General features: G+C 50.9%; 1 protein-coding gene across 1 annotated transcript in view; it reads left to right on the plus strand.

The window, feature by feature from the left end:
* PTCD3 (pentatricopeptide repeat domain 3) overlaps window positions 1–23,712 on the plus strand; it is a 310,551-nt gene that overhangs the window by 209,136 nt on the left and 77,703 nt on the right. Inside the window, exon 22 of the mRNA XM_069632175.1 lies at window positions 12,271–12,312. Coding sequence (XP_069488276.1) covers window positions 12,271–12,312 — 42 coding nt within the window. The remainder of the gene's footprint in view (window positions 1–12,270; window positions 12,313–23,712) is intronic.

Raw genomic sequence — 23,712 nt, forward strand, 5'->3', positions numbered from 1 at the left:
TGTTTTTGTGATGATTGCATTACTCTTTTCTGCCGCATTATTTTTTTTTTCTGCGATTGTGCTCGAGTGAGTTTCGGATTTAATGTTGCGTGCAATTTCATGGCTGTTTCCCTCTTGGGACTTTCTTTAGTAGCAGATGGGCAATGCTGCTTTCGAGGGGATTGGGTCCTCCGACGTATTCCATATCTATGACCGGTAATGTCCACAGCTGTGATGCTTCGGAAAATCTTTGGCGTCTGCGTCGATGACGTCGATGCGCCGTCCCCGAGGACCTCCTCCGACGGCCGACGTCACCCGATGTGATAAGTAGGACGCACAACGCCCATAGCCTCAGTTCCGTTTTTTCCACGAACGTGTTCGCTTCGTGTATCTCGGTACGCCTCGACTCGTTGGAGTTTGCTGTTTTCTATTCTCGGTTTGTTGAACCTGTTCGGTTTGTTGTGAAGACCTGCTCGTGGCGATGTCTTTCTCATCTTCAACCCCGCGTCCGGGCTTCAAGAACTGCGGGGACTGTGGGTCCAAGATGTCAGTCACGGACTTGCACGACGCCTGCCTGTGGTGCCTCGGGAGGCCCACGATACGGACGACTGTGTCGACTGCCAGTCGCTCACGGCAAAGGCCTTGCGGGAACGCAAGAGGAAGCTGTCGGTAGGCCGGAAGTTGAGGTCTGCGGGGCTTTCGACGGATGACTCGAGGGGCGACTCTCCGCGTCATCGTTGGAAGTCCAGTGGGTCTCCTTCCAGGAGTCGGTCTCGCCACTCCTCCGCCTCTTCGAGGCATTCCCGGAAGCGCCGGCATAGGTCGCCTTCCCCGTCCTCTTCCGAGGACTCCGCCCGTCGGCGGGTCGCTTATCCCTCCATGCAAGCGACACCGGAGGAATGGGCTTCCTTCGGGAAGCAGATGTTAGCGATTCTTGAATCGCAGGGCACCGGTCCGTCCGCGCCTCCGAGTGGGGTCGGTCGGCACCGGTCGAGAGACACCGCTCGTACGCCTTCGGGCTCGGGTGGTCGGCACGGCTCGCGGGAGAGGTCCCGCTCGGACAAGGGTAGCCGTTCTCGCCATGCCCATGCCAGGTCGAGACCGTGTGATCCTGTGCCGTCTTCGAAGAAGGCGTCGATGCCTGTGGCGCCGAGGTCGTTGACGATTTCTCTCGAGGCTCCGCCTCCGAGGGGGTCGTCGGCGCCTAGGTTGTCGAGAGACACGCTCGGAGCTCCGGCTTCGAGGACTGTCGACGCCGCCGATGCTGGCGGCGCTGCAACTGACGTCGACGCTGATTCGCTCGGCGTCGACCTGGGCTTCAGTACATACTTTTGTACATCACTACTCCCTCGATTCCATCAGAGGGCAAGATCTGGCCTTTGGCAAGGCAGTTCTCTATTCCGCAATTTGACTGGGCATGCTAAATTTATATTCTAAATTCTTTCCCACCTCCTTGCTTGGTACTGCTTTGGGAGTCTGTCATAGATATGGAATACGTCGGAGGACCCAATCCCCTCGAAGAACAAGTTACTTACTTACCTGGTAACGTTCTTTCGATGGGATGGTCCGACGACATATTCCATATCGCTCCCTCCCTGCCTTCCCCGCTGCAGAATTTCTTTTGCGATTGCAGCTTGCGTTCCGCAAGGCCTTGTGTGTCTGACTGGCAGAAAACTGGTGGCACACGTTCTGGGAAAAAACTATAACTGAGGCTATGGGCGTCATGCGTCCTACTTATCACATCGGGTGACGTCGGCCGTCGTAGGAGGTCCTCAGGGACGGCGCATCAACGTCATCGAGGCAGGACGCAAATGCCAAATATTTTACGAAGCAGCACAGCTGTGGACATTACCTGTCATAGATATGGAATACGTCGTCGTACCATCCCATCGAAAGAACGTTATCAGGTAAGAAAGTAACTTGTTCTTCTAGAGCAGAGGTGCACAACTGATTTTGACAGAGGGCCGAAAGTACCTTACATGAGGGCTATAGTGGGCCGAAAAGTAAAAGTGGGCGGGGCGGTAGGCGGGTCATGTCAGGAGGCTTTTTCAACCCCCAATTTGTATTAAACACATGGAAAAAGATGTTTTTGAGGGGTAACGATTTTTATTGCATTTCAAACTTACATTTTGTACTACACATTTTCCATTGCTATCATTTATTTCGATTTAGTTATTGTATATCGTCTGTTTAATTAAATTATATATATTTTATTGACCCTTGATTGGACATTCCGTTATTTTGGACTGCTATAGTTTGCTGTTTGGGTTACCCAAGAGGAGTATGGCCTTCGTTGAGTCAGGTTTCCTCAAAAAAGCAAAGGATGTACATCTCCTAACTGTGCCTGTTTTAGCTTTATTATTGAGTTCACTCTTGGAGTGCAACACTATGCCCCATGGCTCCCATCCCCAACCAAACACTATGCCCCATGGTCCCCTCACCCCCAACCAAACACTATGCCCCATGGCCCCATCACCCCCAACCAAACACTATGCCCCATGGGCCCCCTCACCCCCAACCAAACACTATGCCCCATGGGCCCCCTCACCCCCAACCAAACACTATGCCCCCTGTCCCTCACCCCCCAAGCAAACACTATGCCCCCTGTCCCTCACCCCCCAAGCAAACACTATGCCCCCTGTCCCTCACCCCCAACCAAACACTATGCCCCATGGCCCCCTCACCCCCCTAACCCCCAACCAAACACTATGCCCCATGGCTCCCAACCAAACACTATGCCCCCTGTCCCTCACCCCCCAAGCAAACACTATGCCCCCTGTCCCTCACACTCAACCAAACACTATGCCCCATGGCCCCCCTCACCCCCCTAACCCCCAACCAAACACTATGCCCCATGGGCCCCTCACCCCCAACCAAACACTATGCCCCATGGCTCCCACCCCCAACTTAACACTATGCCCCCTGTCCCTCATCCACCAAGCAAACACTATGCCCCCTGTCCCTCACCCACCAAGCAAACACTATGCCCCCTGTCCCTCACCCCCAACCAAACACTATGCCCCCTGTCCCTCACCCCCCAACCAAACACTATGCCCCCTGTCCCTCACCCCCCAACCAAACACTATGCCCCCTATCCCTCACCCCCAACCAAACACTATGCCCCATGGCCCCCTCACCCAAACCAAACACTATGCCCCATGGCCCCCTCACCCCCAACCAAACACTATACCCCAAACACACTCTCAAGCATGCACCCATACAGACCCGAACCCCCGCCCCCAACGCAGCACACACATTCTCAAGCATGAACCCATACAGACCCGAACCCCCCGCCCCCAACGCAGCACACACATTCTCAAGCATGCACCCTTACAGACCCGAACCCCCCACCCCCCAACTCAGCGCACACACATGCACCCATACAGACCCGAACCCCCCACCCCCCAACTCAGCGCACACACACATGCACCCTTACAGACCCAAACCCCCACCCCCCAACTCAGCACACACATGCACCCATACAGACCCGAACCCCCCACCCCCCAACTCAGCACACACACATGCACCCATACAGACCCGAACCCCCCACCCCCCAACTCAGCACACACACATGCACCCTTACAGACCCGAACCCCCCACCCCCCAACTCAGCACACACACATGCACCCTTACAGACCCGAACCCCCACCCCCCAACTCAGCACACACACATGCACCCTTACAGACCCGAACCCCCACCCCCCAACTCAGCACACACACATGCACCCATACAGACCTGAACCCCCACCCCCCAAATCAGCACACACAGACCCGAACCCCCCCAACCCAGCACACACACAAACATGCACCCATACAGACCCGAACCCCCACCCCCCCAACTCAGCACACAAAAAACATTCAAATCAAAACATTCATACACATCCTACACCCATCCCCGCATCTCAACACACACACACAAAATACATTCAAATTCCAACATTCATACACATCCGACACCCACCCCCGCATCTCAACATACACATAAAATGCATTCAAATTCCAACATTCATACACATCCGACACCCCCCCACCCCCGCATCTCAACATACACATAAAATGCATTCAAATCAAAACATTCATACACATCCGACACCCTCCCACCCCCGCATCTCAACATACACATAAAATGCATTCAAATTCCAACATTCATACACATCCGACACCCCCCCACCCCCGCATCTCAACATACACATAAAATGCATTCAAATTCCAACATTCATACACATCCGACACCCCCCCACCCCCGCATCTCAACATACACATAAAATGCATTCAAATTCCAACATTCATACACATCCGACACCCATCCCCGCATCTCAACACACACACAAAATACATTCAAATTCCAACATTCATACACATCCGACACCCCCCCATCCCCCCATCGCAACATACACACACACAAACATAAAGTAAAACAGACCCGATACACAAACGCAAACAGACCACTTACCGGAGACGTGCTGGAAGGCAGGCAGGTAAGCGGCAGGTAAGCAGGAACGCTGGAATCGTACTACGGCTGGCGTGGTCCAAGGCTGAAATGCCTTCCGGCATCAAGCCTTATGGACCACGCCAGCCGTAGTGCTGGCCCTCCATTGGGTCACCACACACACACACACTACGTGGCTCGTAGGAGCAACGTGGTGCATGTGTGCTGAGCCAATGACGGCCAGTGTTTTGTCCGGCCCGGAAGACAACAGACTTTCCTAATGGAGGGCGGCCGCGGGCCGCCCTCCATTAGGAAAGCCTTTGTGCCTCGCGGGCCGGACAAAAGAGCATGGCGGGCCGCAACTGGCCCGCGGGCCGTATGTTGTGCACCCATGTTCTAGAGGTTTCCCGCTGTCTTTCGAAATAATTTCTTTTTCCGGATATTTTTGCTGGTTGTGCATGAAGTTGTTTCATGACCTTTTCATTTGCGTCATTCTCAGTCATCTGACTCGTTTCATCCATCTCTAGGGATTCGGAAGACCTTTCTTCTCCAAAATCATCGGAGTATGTAGACCGATCACAAAGATCAACCGAAGATATAACTGTTTGGATGGAGTTGCTATCCGAGTCTAATCTCATTCTTTTTTTTTGATTTTTTATGCCTGTTTTGACTGTTACTCAAGCAATTTTTAGGAGCGCTTTTTTTTTTTCCAGGCTTTTATGTTGATCTTGGCTGTTGCTTACAAAAAGGCTTTGTTTGAGGGGTGTTGGCAGGTTTTGTATAAATTTTCGCAAACCACTTGACTGGTTTTTTGGTCCTGCCAGATGTTTCTTTTTTTCCTTTTTCTTTCCTGCTGTGCCATGCTTGTCTGTTTTTGGTTGACCCATTTTGGACTCGCAATGTTTTTAGCTGCGCCTCCAAAGATTCCATAGGTCAATTTGTCAGTCGAGCATTGTGGCTTTTTCACTAGTTTTTCGACGTTTTCTACGCCAGTTGGCACATTTTTTGGTAGACTTGGGTTTGGCGCCGGCTCAGGATGGTTTATGTCAGCCAGAGACGTAGCCTTATCTGCTACCTGCCCCTTCAATTTTGCCCCAGTAGGCGGAGATTCATTCTCATTTGAACTCTTTCCTTGAGTCTCAGGGAGGTAGCTCGATTGTTCTGTGTCAACGTCTCTTTCAAATGTTTTTGCCATTGTTTCACCATTGTTTCCTTCTACAGCTTGTGTTTGCAGGCACAAACCGTTTATTGACAAGCTGATTTGCTCCAATCGCCCTTGCGTTGAACTTCCCTTCAGGATTTCGAAAAAGGAATTTTTATCAAGGAGATCTTTGCTGATATATTCTCTTAGCTCAGTTTGCCAGGACGTAGTTTTGGAGGCTTCGTTTTCCTATTGTTGTCTTTGTAATGTATTTGCACATTCCATTTTATTGATTTTTTCGTTTAAGTGACTGATTTGTGCACTGTTGTTTTGCAGTTCCTCATTAAGTGATTCATACAGTATAACAAATGGAATCAGCGCTAGAGACGTGGCGGCCAATACATTATTATGGATCTGTATTGCAGCCGCCGTAGACGAGTTGGATTTAAAGGATTGCTCATTTTCCAAGTCATTGTGTTTTGTGTCGCAGATCGCTGTCACCAAGTCTCTTCCATCTAGATTTGGCATTCCTTTTGCTTTCTGCTGAGGTGGACTAACGTCAACTGAAGAAACAACCGGAACCGGAGTTGAACAGCTTCCCATCGGCTGCATTATTTTTCTTGAGGCGGGTCTTTCTACTTGGAATTCAGACATTTTATCTTTTAGCATGTTTGAGGTATCCTGACTTAGATTTCTTAGCACTAGATTATCCCTGTTAGGTGCATGAAACCCTAATCTTCTGTGTAATTCAGGACCTGTGTGCAAGTTTAGAGGAGCATTAATCTTCACATTGTTTCGCTCGAGATCGTCCGGTGGAAGTCTATTTTTGGACTTGTTAGATGTTGTAAAGCTTTCCGCTAATTTGCTCTTTATAGTTTCGAAGTCGGCTTTAAAGCGTTCTGTTAGACGCGGTTTGCGGCCTGCAAAATCAAAACCGCTAATTGGCGTGCCAATAGTTAGTGCTAGACATGCACTGTTGTTTTGACAATCTTAACTTTTCCTCAAGCTTTGACGTTCATTCGCTGACTTTGATCCTGTGATTGGTGTATTTTTATTTGATTTATCTGACAGATCTTTGTAGAAGCGCCTGGAATTTTCTTGCTTTTTTGTCCATGGTTACCATTTGTATTATTCAAATTCTTACCCATATTCAAGATTGATGTTTTTCCTACTTCAGGCGGAAATGTAAATCTTAAAGAATTTTCTTCACACAATAGAGTAGGCACTTCTACTTGCAGAAGCTCAGTGTCTGTTACATCAAAGGGCGAGTCAAAGACTGCAGTGTTTATTTCGATCGCTTTGCCTCTTGTTTCGTCATTAGTGTTTTTATTTGAATTTAAAAGTAAGCAGCGCACATTGATTATTGTAGACCGTTCATTGCATAGTGCGGTGTTTGGCTCTCCCTCAATCTCAGTCACTGCTTTGTCCAATTTACTCTTGGCGCTGGCAAGTATTTGTTTTACTCCTGTTGGAGCATCTACCAACACACATTTCTCCTGTGCTCCAGTGTGGGGCATTGGACCAATGTCTGCCGTCAGTCCAGCAAGATGTTTGCTTACAAGTAATGACAAGGAAGGAAAGGTTACTAACTCATTGCTAACTGGTTGCAATGGTAGCGTCGTGAGGTCAGTTTGTCTCGCACTTCTATCAAGTTTGTGTTTGTGACTCGACCAATTATAGCCCTCGAGATGGCACTTTTCAATCTGCGAGTTTCCCTCGTTGGAAATAGTTTTCTCTAAATCATGAGCGCAGGACTTAAGTTTTGAACGCGTCAGAGGGCCAGCCTCTGCCACAGCCATTTTCCTTACCTGCTGTGCTGTAGCGCTGTCCACGGCTCAGACGACTCACTACACGCCAAAGCCGCCAAACAGCAAAACCAAATCGCACAGCCCTTCTGCCTCAGGGCTTACGCCGCAAGGGCGGGGCGGGTCGGGTTTGCTGTTAAGCCTGGCAGAGGGTCATGTGACTTGCGCGTCACTGCAAGGGGAATCCTCGCACTTCAAAGCAAATTCAAGCAACGGCGTCCTTTTCACCGTTTGCTTTTCGCTTTTCTCCTTCAGTCGGTCAGATGGATGCAGAGGAGAAAACAAAGTTCAGCTTTTCCTTGATTAGCCCAAAAACAATCCACAAGAGCGCAGATTACTGTTCAGCCGCCACAGCAAAACAGGAGCCTCAAACGTAAGCTCTGAGACAAGGAAGAGGGATGTGAAGGTAATTCTGGGCCAAGGAGCTGATTTTGGAGGTTGGGGTAGAGCATGGGAGGAAGAGGGGATGTGTGGGTGGTGGGATTGTGTGATGAATCATAATGGTTGTCCATGTCCAGGCTAAGGAGGCATGATATGTGGTATTAGTGGCTAGAGAGGCATTTTGGTGCACCCAGTCTAGTTATTCTTCAGTTTGGTATGACTTTTTTTTTTAACTGAGCATTACTGATAAAGCAGTCCTGCTAAGTGTAATTACCTGGCTAGATTGGCATTTGGGTGCTGCCAGTCTAGCCATTTCTTACTGCGGCATTGTATATTTTTTTTAGCATCTGTGATAAAATATGATATAAGTCTACTATAACACGCCTGTATACAAGCGTTTCTTGGCGCGACAAGCAATGGAGTGAAGATAGAGGGTGGACAAGACAAATGATCTTACTAGGCCTTGTGTCATTGAAATCGTGCAAGTGCGAGAATGAGAAATGCAAGGGGAAAGGGATGGGGGAAGTGCAAGGAAGAAGGGAGGGGAAAACAGGACTGTAATGCGCTGTATGTGCAGCCAGGACAGTGCGGCTCTCGGTAGTGCAAGGAGAACAAGGGACTGTAGGGTTACAGTTGTAGCCCCTAAGTGTGCTGTAGCCCCGCAGGCAGTGCAAGGGTGACTGATCAAGAAAGAGCCTGGACTCAGTGAGACCTAGGGTAGCCAAGCAACCAGTCGGTACAGCAGACAGGTATGCCAGGTAGGTCAGCAGTGGAGGGACAGAGCGAAATCAGAGGAGAAGAGGAAAGTTTTGCGCTGCTTCTGGAACATTAGGTTGTCCGCTAAAGTTTGAGAGGGGCAGGGAGGCCATTTCAGAGGGAGGCATCTGCAGAGGAGAGAGATCTACCTCCCACTCTCTGCCTGAAGAAAGTCTAGCCCTTAGGGAGTTGGAGGTAGCCGGGGGAAGGGCTCGAGAAAAAAGGTATTTTGGAAGAGAGCGTTGGATGTAGTGTGGGCCCGACCCCAGACAGCCTTGTGGACAATGCAAAGGGTCTTGAACTTGATTCTTGCAACCACCGGGAGCCAGTGGAGAGATTTCAGGGCTTTAGAGATATGATCATTGGGCTTGTGGCCAAGGATAAGTCTTTCTGTCCTTTTCTGGATTAGTTGCAGAGGGCAGAGAGTAGAGGAAGGCAGCTTGAGAAAGAGGCTGTTGCAGTAGTCCATCCTAGAGAGAAACGGGGCTCTGGAGACAGTGAGCTTCTGGGGGAAAGTGAAAAAGGGAAGAGTCCCTTTGAGGAGCAGCTGGTAGGTAGTGGGACTTCTTGGCATTGGCCGAGATGCGTGGAGAGAAAGAGAGAGTGGAGTCAAAGATGACACAAAAGGTTTTTTGCCTCGCAGGAAGGCGAAGGAAGAGGGCCCAAGGTGGGTGGCCAGACTGAGTGAGAGAGGGAAAGCAGGGGCGGGGGCCCCAATGAGAAGGATCTCCATCTTAATGGCTCTAAGGTAGATATTGTTGGAGGTGCACCAATCCTGAATCACAGATAGACTGTCAGGAATGAGCAAAAGATGAGAGGAGCCTGAAGGAAAGCCGAGTGCCATCCCCATAATACTGAAAGTTAGAGGAGAAAGTAGACATCAGGTGGGCCAAGAGAGGTTGAAAAACCAGGGTGAGAGCAGAGCCCTGGGGAATGCCACAGGTAGAGAGAGGTGGTGGAGAGAAAGGGACCAAGTTGGACCTGGGAGAGGCAGTCCAAGAGGAAGGAGGTCAGCCACTCCAGGGCCTGATCCGTGATGCCCAGGTTCTCATGTAGTCGATTGATCAGGATGGTGTGGTTGACTGTGTCAAAAGTAGAGGAAAGGTCAAGGAGGATTAGGACAGAAGGAATGCTGGAATCAAGGTTAGAGAGCAGATCTTCACTGGTGTTCAGGAGAGAAGTTTTGGTGCCACTGGCAGCTCTGAAGCCAGACTGATGGTCATGGAGACAACCAACAGATTCAAAGTGGAGAGTAAGCTGGGAGATGGCCAGCTCTTATCCAAGAGTTTGCCAAGGAATGGGGTGATGGAGATTGGGCAATAGTTTGCCGGACAGATAGGATCGGCAGACGGCTTCATGAGGAGTGGGTGCACAAGGGAGCGCTTAAGGGGAGAGGGGAACGTTCCAGTGGTGAAAGAGTGATTACAGAAATTGGCCGAGGTGCAGCGAGGGTGTCAATACGGTCCATGATGTTTCTGGAGCAGCAGGGGAACACCTGTTTGGACGACACTTTCATGAATCAGACTGGTCTAGAAACCTTGTCAGGTAAGGTCCGAGAGAAAGAGGAGAAAGGAGGAGGAGAGGTAGAGATGGCCAAAGGGGGGCCGAGAGAGGACAAGGGAGAGGAAGAGGAGATAGCGGACAGGATGTCCTGAGTTTTAGCAGAGAAGTGAGAGGCCAGAGCCATACAGAGGGCCTGGGAGGGAACAGGAGAGGTGGAGACCGCAACAGGATTGACCAGTTCCGTGCAGATTTTAAAGAGTTTGGCCATGTTGTTAGAGGCAGCAGAGACCCGGGCTTCAATGTGTGCTCTCTTCTTGATGAGTGTTATTACTTCGACTGGTATTTTGTTGCAACCAGTCTAGGTATGTCTAAATGTGGCCTGGCATCTTTTACTGTAATGTTATAACGTGTCCACACTAGTCTACATTGTGCGGCCAGTGGGGCATGTTTTCAATGTGGCATGGCATTTTTTAATAGCAACGCATTAATGTTCCTGTGCACTGTTGGGGACTTGCATGTATTGGATTGGTGTTACCCTACAAAACAATTGCAAACACACTGGCTTTTTAGCCAATTTTTTGCAGAAAGTGTGCTGAATATTGCATTAAAACACATATTTATATCTTTCTCCTAGTACAGTGTGTGGCATACCCCTTCAGCAGCACATTCATGCGTATTGTGCAAGCGTGATAATCTAGGCCGGCCGGAGTGTGGCACGACCCGTGATTTGTTGCTGAGTTTGAGGGGGGGCCCCCCTCAGCATGGCTCGCAGGGGGGCCCCCACATTTTGTGTTACGCCACTGGCTCATACCACACCGGCGCCCCGGCTGACCCTGTGGCCACCACAACCATGGCATGGAGACGACTGTTGCAATCTCACCCAGAACACCACCCATACTTTCCGGGCCTCGCCCCCACACATGACAAACTCCTCATGCGACACAGGCTTGACCTAGTATTTCGTGCATTATCTGATCTTTATCCCGATGGGAAGTTCATCACCCCGCAAACATAGCGACCTGGCCACTCTGGTTCGGCTCTTGAGTTGCTACAATCCTTTAGACTAAGAGTGGCAGTCTGTGCCATGTGGCCCTCGTACCCTGATGAACCCCCGTCTCACCTGAGATCTGCTCCCCAATTCAGCCAGTGGGAGGGTTATAACATCCTCGCTCTACAAAATGCTGATGGCAAAGGCAGCAGATGCACCCCAGACACCTAGGGACATATGGAGCAATGAATTGGGCTTGACAATCAGACGCCATGTGGGGCAAAATGTGCATTCACACACACACTCACTCAATTCCAGATTCAGATGCTTGCAATATAAACTGCTCAACCGGCTATACTACACGCCCCACTGGGTGGGGAAATTTGCTCAGAACCAGCCTCATGCTTGCCCGAGGTGTAGGTCTAGAGAGGCCGACCATACTCGCATGTTTTGGTCCTTCTGTGCGCTTGTCCTGTTCTGGGAAGCAGTCAGAGATGGTGTGGACCCAGATCGGCCCAGATCCCCTTGCTATACTGTTTGTGTTGTGAGAGTGTTGCGACCATGGTAGCCAAAAAATGCATATTACAATGCTGGAAGTGACGGTCCCCTCCCTCCTTCGATGTGGCTGAAGGCTCTTACCTGGACTCAAATGTGCGAGGAAGACTATATCAATTCCTTCCCCATGAACTCCCCGCCCAAAAAATACGTGGTCAGATTTCTGTAGTTACCTGAACAGTAAAGACGACATTGAACTGTTCTCTTCTCCCCTCTTGGATGCACAGTCTGAAGCATAACTTCGAACTCGGAAAAGGCTAATGGGCTGCAAATCCATGTCCCTCTGTATACCCCTATACATGTTATGTTTTGTTTATCCCAAATATCTAACATTATTTTCTAATCGGATCTATTGCGTGCATGCTACTGTACCTTGACAATAAAGAAAGGTTTTTTAAAAAAAAAACATATAGGCTTAGCAAGGCCAGTGAATTCAAAAGAACTTCACTGGTTGCAAACGTCAGAACCAGTTAACGTAGCAAAACGTTGTTCCATTTACTTTTTTTATTCAACTGTTTACTTTTTACAATTAAGTGTAGTGTGTAGGACAAAGCTTGTTTCTACGAAATACTTCAATAACTAACCATGTAAACCTCACTGGATTTGCCTTTTATCCATTACCCATAAGTGTCTTGGCAGTTGCTACTTTAGATTATTTTATTAATGTTTTTTTCGAAAGGTTGACGCTGTTATTCAATGCTGCAGAGTTTAATTTGACTTTATTATGTCTTTAGGAACATTTTGGATCTCTTCAAAAAGACGAACAGAATTCCAAGGTAATTTCTTTTATGATTTCATCTAATACAAGCTTGGTACATTTGAGACATTCTAGCAGGGCAGTGTATGGCTGAACAATCCTCTCCATTGTTTGCCCAAAGGCCAACCAGACCGTTTTTTCATGTTTATATTCCATTTCCATTTGATAATATTGCCTTCAGTGAGTGTTGGGGAGAATTTTCATTTCAGTGCTAAATTATTCCCACCTTAGAGACCCCAGCTCGTTTGCTCGACTTTTTAACTTTAACTCCAACTCCTGAGTGAGTGGGACCTTTTCTCCCGCTTGGGGGCTGACGTTGATTCACATGCTCATGAATATTCCCAATCGTCCAGCCGGGACTCCTCGTGAAAAGAAAAGTTTCACTTTCACTTACAAACTGTCTTCTTTCTCCTCTAAACCAATCACTGAACTCTGGGCCATACTGCCCTCAGCCAATGACTGCCCTCTCCCCAAGCACCTCTGGCAGTCATATTCAGATTTATACCGCACGTTCAAGTATTGAGTCATTGTGTACTCTTACGTCCCGTCCCCTTTCCTCCATACTGTATGGGCGTCCCTTCCAAGGGACGGGAGACAGAACCATATTTTCACCACATAAAAACTTTTTCCCCTTTAAATTTAGAGGTGTGCGGGGGCACGGCCCAGGGAACATGCACTGCCCTGACTCTGGCACTACACCTCAGTCCCCTTTTCTGTGTCGACCGGAACGGGCCGAATTCACCAGCGCTCCTGGGTTTGGCTTCGGCCATGTAAATCCACGCGCGGATGATACGTCTGTCTTTTTTTGTCTCATCTATCATTCAGGTACTTGGTCCTCAGGCGTCACGTTCCTCCCCAGCACATGTCGACTTCCACAGGGTTCAGCAGGTGTCCATCCTGCAAAGGGCTTTTCCCATCTTCAAACCCCCATGCCCTCTGCCTACGTTGCCTTGGCTTAGACCACGGTTGGCAATCATGTTCGGCTTGTGACTCGCTGTCCTCGAAGGTGCTGAAGAAACGACTAGCCAGGTGGAGGAGCTCTTCCAGAGGTCGCCTCCTGAGAATCTCAAACTTCGTGAAGCATCGAGCCAGGCCCAAGGTAGGCCCTATATTTTGTAACGCACCCCGCAAGGGAGACTCCTTCCCAGGGACTCATCCGCGCGAAGGGACCGGCAAGGTCCTGCTACCGGCACGTGCCCTGAGGCTGCTTCAGCTACCGGCCTTCGGGTCGAGGGTTCCTCGGATCCTCCCGGGCGCAGAGTCGAGGGACCACACAAGAGTCATGGACCATGCAGTGCCCAGCAGGCCGAGCAACACGTGGCAGGCAGCTCGACAAAATGGCCGCCGCGCCAGAAAGGCACCCGTCCGCCATTCCACGAATTCGGTGAAGAACGAGTGTCGAGGTGGGACTGGCCTCAACCAGGTACGTGGCCTACAGTCTACCCTTCATTTGTGCAGGGCAACTTTCCTTTGTGTCCTCTACGGACAGGGTTTGCAGCAGCTCCCTGCAACCCTGTCGGCACCCCCGTCACCTCTTTGGCCAGTGAGGAAGTGCTCTTCGAGAGGTTTCTCGGCCTCATGAGGTCTCCTCAGATGGGGGTTATCAAAGACGCAGTCAGGGAAGTCCACCCCGCCATGATAGAGGCACCACAGATGCCTTCATCGGGCCCCCAGCCCCGGTGCAGCCGCCGCCTCCGGCTCCACAGCCAACTCCTCAGCCTACGGCTGGGGTACATGGACCGCTTACAATAGGGTGCTGGAGGAGTTACTTAGTATCCCCTTTATCTAGTTTTTCATGTAACATTTTTGTTACCCTTTTCTACAATCAATGGCTGGTGGCAGTGGTTTGCTTTTTACTACCATTGTGTGTTTTTAACATGGGCTGCGTTCGCAGCTGCAGTAAGGCACCCATGGGTGCCCATTTTGTTAAAATGGCCCTGGTATTCTTTTTTTCACCATTTCTTGTTGGAAAGGTCCTTCTTGAGATTTACTCTGCGCGCCAAACCAGTTCTGCTCCCTTTGTTCGTTTTGTCTTTGGCGGGTTTCACGAGTGAAGCCCAGCTCTGGCTCCAGGGTGTCTGGCGGGGGCAGGAAGGGAGGGAGGTGCCCAAAACTCCCTGTGCCTAATCCCCTTGGATACAGGAATGCACCCACAAGTGATTGACCGGCTGGTTGTCCGGCAAGGCCAGCCACCCTGCTGTGTGATTGACAGCTAGTCTGGCATGAATGGGAGAAACCTGCATAAAAGGCAAGGCTTTTTGGATAGGAAGGCAGTCGACCACTGGACGAAGGAATCCAAAGAACTTCGAAGAGACACCTGCTGCAACTCCTGAACCGTTTGTTTGCCCGGTGAAGTTCTGCTGCTGTGCTGAAGCGACTAGAGAAGCCCTGCAAGGAAAACTTCTCCCTTTGGGTTAGTGGGACCAGTCAACCCCAAAGTGAACTCGTTTGGACATCCTCTGAGTTGGCTGTACTGCTGCTGCTGGAACCGAAGTGCCAGGGAGAGGAACACTAAACCGAGTGGATCGGTTTTAAGTCGGACCTGAGCACCAGGATGATCCTCCGGACTTCCCTGAAGCAGGACTGACCGATCCTGAGCCACCTCAACAGAGTGCTGTGCCCCAGATGCAAGGAAAGTCCATCTCGACAGCCAGGAACCACAATGTTGCTATTTGCATTAGTCGCGAGGAGCTGAAACACCGAAGTGCCACTTGTTTGAAGATTGCCGGTTGTGAGCGGTGACCGTCCCATTGCAGGAGTATTCAGAAGTCCTCCCTCTTGTCCCCACGAGTGAGGCCCAGGAACAGTGAGATCTGCAGAGCTGCACAGGAACCTGAAGTCATCTGCGCTTTTTCTTCAACCTAAAGGTACTGTAAAGTCTAAGAACTTACCTCTTGTTATGTAGCCTCTTGTTCTCGTTAGAGACTTGCTGGGCTGCATTAGTAGAGTTGCTTCCAGCTTCTTTACCTCACAAGCCTAATCAGATTGTGGCCCTACTTGATTTCTTCTATTATACCAAGAATTTTTAAACATTGGAAAAGACTTTCTGCTTACCTGCAAGAAGTGCTTCAGTTCACCTTGACCTTTGCTAACTTAACATTGACTGGCTGGGCTCCCTGAATGACTCTGGTCTCTTCTGCTTGTGTTTTGGCTTCCTTCCAGGATAGGGTTAACTGACTTTGCATTGGGGGGGTTGTTTTGAAAGTACTTACCTACTTGAGAATAACTGTGCATGCTTGCTTTATTCTGAACTCTCTTCTCATTAACACTCCTCCCAAGAATATGCTAAATGCAACAATGATATATTAATGCTAACTACACCCTAGCTATTGAAGTTACCTGAGGGTGTAGGTAGTGGCTGTGGCATCCCAAATGGGTATTGGGTTGATGAGAAAACTAAGTGTTTTTTTTTGGAGCATAGTTGTGTGTTGCTTTATATTGCTCCCTTCTGAAGAAGGTTTATTCTGACTGATCTTCCCCTTTTTAAACCTTGTGAAATGCCATTTTGCTCAGTTTCCATTTAAGTATTGCCTATACTGATGCACTATCTTGCTTAATCTGGTAGTAGGTCGGCTCAGCTTCTCACTCGTTGGATTCTCAGGTCCTGTGGCGACTTCTGAAGTTCCAGTCCCCAAAGCCCTGCTTTTATGCAGCATACCCCCATTCACTCAGCCTAGATGTCAATCAAACATGCTAAGTGGTGAGCCGGCCGGCTCACCACTTAGGCCAATCACACAAGAGTGCGACTTGAGTTACCAAGTCCAGGGTGCCTAAACCCCCTCCCACACACCCTGTGGTACCCAGACAGAGTGCCTCCACTTTTGGCTTTTGGAGGCTTCTGTGGAGAAGCCCGCCAAAAAGTGGAACAAAGGGCTCGACTTGGAGTCAGACGAGGACACAGACGCCATTTTAGAATCGAGTCCTGGCAAAAAATCCCAACCGGCGAATTAATATTAAATAAATAAACCAGCGGTATGTTCGAGGCTATGAGAATTAAATAAAGTTGGTAGCCTCGAACAATGGGAAAATCCCATAGGAAAATATTTGCGACCGAATATAAAGTAGTTTCCACTGCCACCAGCCAAAACTCGATCAAGGGGGGACGGAGACGTGCCCCCCTTGCCTAACAGATCCCGGGGGTAATCGAATTGCCCCAACCAGTATGTCCACAATATGATGGTTTGTACTGGTTTCTGTTAATAATTTGGGACTAGTAAAGCCAATGGTGACTTTACATGCCCTGGGAGACAGTAGTCAGTCCCAGGGTATGGTGTCTATGTTGGGGGTCACTATGACACCCCTGTGTTACTGCACGGAGGGGGCTGTGTAACACACATAATAAAAACACATGAGACCCTATGGAATAAAGTATCCCATAGCCCATAAAACACAATAGTCAAAGGAACACCATAAATCATGTCCAAGAGTGGGAGAAAGAGTCTCACTCTTGGCAGGAGGAAAGAAACAAACTCCAGAAATCCAGCAAAGCTGCTGGGGGACTCACTAGGTTAGGAAATTCAGCCTAAAGAGAGAATTCTCCCTAACACAAAGGTTCTGGGGGTCTCTAAGGTAGAGAGGAATTAGAACATTTCTGAGAATTCTCCCTAAAGCTTTTAAATTAATAATTGTTTAATCAAGAAACCTTGAGTGTAAGTGTTTATTTGAATAACTGTCACTGTGAAACTGTTACAACCCTACTGCTCACATTGATCCCTCTTGCGATAGGCTTGGCTGCTCAGCCACTCTACCAACCTGTGTAGTACAGACTTGTACCAAAGGTTGGGTTCCTATTGCCAGGAGGTCAAGGTTGCTGTAGTTTTGCAAAGGATACTGCACACAATCTTGCCTAACACGCACAATGAAACACTGGCACGTCCACCTGGCGACGAGTCTCAAGGCCAGGGCTTCTACCCCTGTGGTCCACAGCAGCATGCCTCATCCAGATCCAGCCAGCCAGAGCAGGCTTCTAAGTCCTTTGAGTGCGCTCCAAGCGGGTTCTGCGATGGCCAGGGCGCGTTCATCGTCTCCATCAGCCTCAATCTCCAGCCATTGCTCCAGTTCTTTGTCAAAGAGAAAGTCGGCTACCCTGGGGAAGCTGCGAGAGAAACCGAAGAAGGCCAAGCAGGACAAGGTGGCAGTCCTGCCAGCTGAGGCCCAGGTGATCCAGGCCAAGGCGTCCTCTTCTATCGATGGTTGCTGCCACCCTTTTGAAGGCGAAAGAAGCTGACCCGGTCTAGGGTACCCCGGTGGCAGTCAGGGTGACTCCCTCCCAGACAGGAGGATTCAGCCAAAACAGTGGAGAAGACTCCGGAGAGGATGATGCCGGACCTCAGCCCGAAGCCGGCCCCTCAGGACCCGAAGAAGGTGTGGGGGCATGGAAGAGCTACAGGGCATGGATATTTCTTCATCCGATGAGGATGTCATTGTTTCCGTCCACACCAACCCGGAATAGATTGGTGATGACGAGAAAGTCTGTTGCCTGCCGGAGGTGACGATGACTAGGTAGGTGGGTGGCAATTTAGGCACTGGGCCCAGCGACCCTGTCCTCCAGGCACCTCCCATGGATCTGTCGCAGGATATTCTCTCGACCCTCCACACACTGTTGTCCGTAGGTTCAAAAGAGGATGCCGACAGCACCACCAGCGACTCAACCGGCGACAACCCTGTTGACACTGTGGCCACCACAGTTGAAGAAAAGGGGGCACCCTATGCCTCCACTCCAACCGTCACCGGACATTGCGGAAGCGGGATTCTGCCAGATGGGAAACGGGTTTGCCTCAGTTGTCATGGATGGCTGAAGGCCACCATCTTCAGACAAGAGGTCCAAACAAGAGTCCTGGACATGCGGTTCGACAGACAATCTTTTCAGCAAGGCAGTTGATGAAGCTCTTCAAGCCATCAAAGCTGACACGGAGATGGCACGTAGCATGGGCACGCTGCAAAAGCTCCGTCCTTTCGTCCCTCAGGAGGGTGCTCTTCGAAGAGTTTCGGTAGTGGATCGTCCTCTCACAGCCAACCCTCCCGTTCCACGACCCAGGAAGCATACAAGGGGCCGTTCGAGACCTTCGGAGGTGGCCGGCGTCATCGATGCTCCCAGGCTTGCGTGTCGGCCTCCAAGCAGGACTGAACCTGCCAGGCAGTCGGGTTCCATGACCCCTGCACCCCAGTGGGATGCCGCCTGGCGACCTTTTCCACCTATCAATGGGTGCTGGACGCTCTCGGCCACGGACACACTTTGGAGTTTCAGTGAAAGTGTCTGTGAATACCACTGGTGGCCCGGCAGGAACAACACATGCCGCAGGAGTTTCGGGCCATGTTAAGAGAAAAGGCAATGGAGCTGATTCCGAAGCGACTCCGAGGCTCCGGAGTTCACTCGAATTAATTTCTGGTAAGAAATAAGACCGGGGGCTAAGCACATTCCCGATCTACGACGACTTTACAAGTGCCTAAAGTCCCAGAAATTCAGGATGGTCACGTTGTAGTACGTACTCGGCTAGGCCAACTGGAGGAGGGAGACTTTGTCGTTGTTGGATCTGTAGGGCGTGTATTTCCACGCCCCATTCAGGTAAAACATTGCATGGTCCTGCGCTTCGTCGTACAAGGGAAGCACTAACAGTTCAAGACTCTTTTCTTCCGATATAAGTCGGCGCTCAGAGTCTTTTCGAAGTGCCTGCCTCTGGTGACGGTTCATCTGCGACTACAGGGAATTCCTGTGCACCCTTGCCTTGATGACTGGCTCATCCGGGCCATGTCGAAGGAGATCGCGGTTGATCACATGGATGACCGTCCGGCAGCTGGCGGATCTGTGGTTCTTGGTGAACTATGCAAAATCCTACTTGTCTCCATCGCAGAACGCGCTGTTCCTTTGGTTCAGGCTCAACAGTGTCCTGTCTGGCGGCTCAGTCGGAGGAGAGGATAGCGGCCATATTGGGTAAAGTGCAACAGCTGTTAGCACTAAAGATCACCTTGTGAGGACCATCAAGTCGCTGCTCAGCATGCATCGATTTGGTCCGGCTCTGTAGGCTGCGGATGCGACCACTCCAGGAATTCCTTGACACCCGTTGGATCCAGATGTCCGGAAGTTACAAAGACAGGATCGTGCTTGACGAGGAGTTAAGTCGAGCAGTAAGGTGGTGGGGCATGCGCTCCAACATCACCAGGGGCACAGACTGCCAGAGCCCACCATACCAGGAGACTGTCACGACAGACGCTTCCCTGGAAGGTTGGGGGGCACACACTGAACGTCTCCGCGCCAGAGGTCTGTGGCTGCTGGAGGAGAAGATGCTACACATCAATGTAGTGGAACTATGGCCTGTGTTTTGGGTCCTCCAATCATTTCTTCGTCCCTAAAGGTCAAAGTGGCGAGGGTCTTCACAGACAATACCACCATGATGTTTTACATCCAGAAACAGGGGGTTGCTAGATCCCCAGCGCTCTCCAAAGAGGCGCAGGTCTTATGGCACTGGGCTGTCACCCAGGGGATGTTCATGCCATTTCACTTGGCAGGAGTAAAGAACACCGTTGCTGACTCCATCAGCCGGGAGATACGCTCTTGCCACAGGTGGGAGCTTCAGCAGGACCAAGTGGACAACCTTTTCCTCAAATGGGACAGTCCCCAGATTGATCTGTTTGCGGCGTTGACAAACACCAAGTGCCGGAGGTACGCCAGCAGGTTCCCCCAGCCTGGCTGCATGGGGGACGCCTTCTCATTCACTGGGAAGGCCTGTTTCTGTATGAGTTCCCTCCATTAATTCTCCAAATCCTCAATCAACTCGGACTGTACCGTTGCAGGATGATCCTCGCAGCGTAATGGTCGAGGCAGATCTGGTACCCAGACCTTCTCAGCATGTCAGCGTCCTCTCCTGTCAAGCTACCAGTGGTAGCAGATCTTCCCGCCAGGTAAGGAGGCACAATTCTGCACCACGTCCCAGGGTCTCTGAACCTGAAGACCTGGCTCCTGCAGCGTTAGAGTTCGGGGACTATGATCTTCTGGCAGACTGCAAGGAGATACTCGCTGAGGCCAGGGGTGCGTCTACTTTAAAATGCTACGGACACAAATGAAAGCGCTTTGCAATGTGGTGCTGTTCACCCAAGATCAACCCTCCTGAGGGTCACAGCCCCTCAAGTACTTGCGTATTTACTGTCATTGGTTCAATCTGGGCTGGCTCACGCCTCCAAGATTCATCTGGTGGACATCTCCTGCTACACCAGATCTCCAGGACGGTGTACACTGTGGTTGCAGGAATTCATCAAGGTACTGTTCCACTTGTCCCCACTGGTGAAGGTTCCGTCCGGCGTGGGAACCCGTGTGTTGCTGTCTAGGCTCATGGGGGCTCCATTCGAACGTATGTGTTCAGCTCCGCTCAAGTTTGTCATGAGGGATGGCTTTCCTCGTGGCCATCACCTCTGCAATACGAGTAGGTGAGATCCAAGCCCTGTCATGCAAGCAGCCTTACTTGACTTTTCACGAGACGAGGGTGGTGCTGCGGACACACTCATTCATGCCCAAGGTTCCTTCGGAATTTCATCTCAACAAGCCCTTGGTGTTACCTGTTTTTTCCGACGCCTCTTTGTAAAGAGGACTTTGCACTCGCTGGATGTGACTCGGGCGCTGAACTTTAGTCCTGTGAACCATGGGAAGGCCTTGTCCAAGGCTTCCATCTCCAGGTTGCTCTCCGGCAGCATCACTCATTGTCACCGGTTGGCAAACCGACAGCTGCTTAGCTGCTCGAGAGCCCATTGTACCAGAGCAATCGCTGCAACGACTGCGTTCCTGTCGGGTGTGCCCCTGCTCGACATCTGCAGGGCTGCTACGTGGAGGTCTACGCACACTTCACAAGAGTCTACTGCATCAACTGGGATTCCAGGGAGGAGTCCAGGGTAGGCCAAGCAGTGATGCGCAACCTGTTCGCTTGAAGGTGAGCCCAGTCTGGTGGTAAGAGTATTGCTTCTGTTGAGCCTTGCCACCTCCTATGGTTGTGTATGTATTGCTATGTATTCTTTGTTCATGAGCATGTGAATCCATGCCAGACCCCATGCTGGAGAAGGAACAAGTTACTTACCTGTAACTGTTGTTCTCCAGCATGGGTCTGGCATGGATTCTCATGCAAACCCTCCCTCCTGGTCATACTGCTACTTTGTGCTACCAAATCTGAAAATGGCTGCCAGAGGAAGGGCTTAGGGAGAGGGCGTCATTGGCTAGGGGGCAGTATGACACTGAGATCAGTGATTGGTTTGTAGGAGAAACCGTTTGTGAGTGAGTGCCAGAGGTGGAAAACTGGGTACTCTAGGTGTCAAAGCTGCTCAGGCAGTTACCTCTTTGCCCTCAGGCAACGCCGCAGCCGCTTCAGCTCAGTCATGAGGCTTTGTCCCATGGTTCGCCGGTTGGGGGAAGGCTGGCGCAGCATCCTGTTGAGTGGCGTGCCATTACTTCAGATTTGTGGGTTCTGGAGATCATAGCCCACGGCTACTGTCTTCCTTTCCGGCAGAGGCCTCACGACAATCCACCGGGGAATCTCTCTTTGAAGAGTCCGGATCCGCTCCTTGCGCAGGAAATTCAATCTCTGCTGGAGAAAGGCGCCATAGAACTGGTGCCTGTAGCGGAGAGGAACAATGGATGGTATTCCCCTTATTTTTTGATTTCCAAGAAAGACGTGGGATTGAGACCCATCATGGATTTGCGCGGTTTGAACAAACTCCCCAGGAAGGACAAGTTCAAGATGGTTACTCTCTTTCAAGTCCTCCAGGCCCTTCAACTTCAGGACTGGTTGGTGTGTCTCGACCTCAAGGATGCTTATTTTCATGTGCCGATCCATCCAAAGCACAAGAAGTACCTGAGGTTTGCGGTTGGAAACTCGCACTTTCAGTTTCGGGTCCTGCCGTTCGGATTGACCTCCGCCCTGAGGGTCTTCACCAAGCTCATGGTAGTAGTGGCAGCGCATCTCAGGAAAGAGGGTCTTCACGTCTACCCCTATCTGGACGATTGGTTGATCAGGGCGCGCTCTCCCCAGCAAGTCCTGGATCATCTGTCCGTCACCTGCCACTCCCTCCACAAGCTAGGCTTCTCCCTCAACTTAAAGAAGTCCCATTTGACACCAACTCAAAGGCTCGACACGTCCCTGGGGCAGTGTTTTCCTCCCCAGGTGAGGGCTCATCACATTCAGCAGATGGTGCACAAGTTTCAGCTTGCCCAGAGTCTCCCAGCGTTCATGTTCTTGAGGTTGCTCGGCCTCATGGCATCCTGCATTCTTCTGGTGCCATAGGCCATGTTGCGGATCTGACCTTTGCAATGGGCACTCAAGCTCCAGTGGTCTCAGTCCCCCGGCAGGATGTCGGACCCTGTTTAGGTGCCGTTCTCGGTCGCCCAGGACCTTCTGTGGTGGCCCGTCGAAGGCAATCTGATGAGGACGGGGCTCCATTTTGGCTACCCTGGCCGGAGGTGACGATCGTGACGGACGCATCCCTCACGGGATGGGGAGCTCATGCCAACGGGCTGACAGTCAGCGGTCGTTGGTCTCCGTCGGAGTCCAGACTCCATATCAATCTGTTGGAGCTGAGTGCCGTCAGGCTAGCCCTGAAGGCCTTTCTGCCGACTGTGCGAGGAAAGAATGTCCTGATCCTGACAGACAACACGGTGGTCATGCACTACCTCAACAAAAAGGGGGGGGTGCAGGGTCACTTCCTCTGTGCAGGCAGGCGATGCAGCTCTGGTTCTGGGCAATCCAGCAGGAAGTTTTGATCTCGGCAGTTCATCTGGCCGGAGACGAAAACGAGACGGCGGATGCTCTGAGCAGGCAGAGCGCGATCTCTCACGAGTGGTAGTTGGCTCAGGAGATTCTCCTGGAGATCTCTGCCCTTTGGGGGACCCCTCAAGTGGATCTCTTCGCCTCCAGTGCCAACCGGAAGTGCGAGAGGTTCTGCTTGCGGGAATTTCCTCCAAAAGGAGCCTTAGGAGACGCGTTCGTGGTGGAGTGGTCATTCCCATTGCTGTATGCGTTTCCTCCAGTCCCCGTCATCACGCAAGTGTTGCAGAGGTTATGGAGGTTCGGTTCCTGGATGATCCTCATTGCTCCGGCGTGGGCCCGAAGGACGTGGTACCCGGACCTTCTAGACTTGTCCATCTACCCTCCACGACGTCTTCCTTACCGAGACGATCTGCTCTCACGGGAGGGGGGTCAGGTTCTCCATCCAGAGGTCAGATCCCTCAATCTTCATGCTTGGCTTCTGAAAGGTTGAGGTTTAAGGATTGGGACCTCCCTGAAGACGTGATGGAGGTGTTGCTCTCGGCCAGGCGGCCGGCAACCAAAGTCTCTGTACCGTTGCCGTTGGAGAAAGTTCTGCGACTGGTGCAGAGTTCAGAATGTGGATCCTTTTGAATGCGACATTCCCATGGTTTTGTCTTTTTTGCTTTCTTTGGCCC

Source organism: Ambystoma mexicanum, chromosome 6q, assembly GCF_040938575.1.
Source record: "Ambystoma mexicanum isolate Mex_15411 chromosome 6q, UKY_AmexF1_1, whole genome shotgun sequence".
Classification (NCBI taxonomy): domain Eukaryota; kingdom Metazoa; phylum Chordata; class Amphibia; order Caudata; family Ambystomatidae; genus Ambystoma; species Ambystoma mexicanum.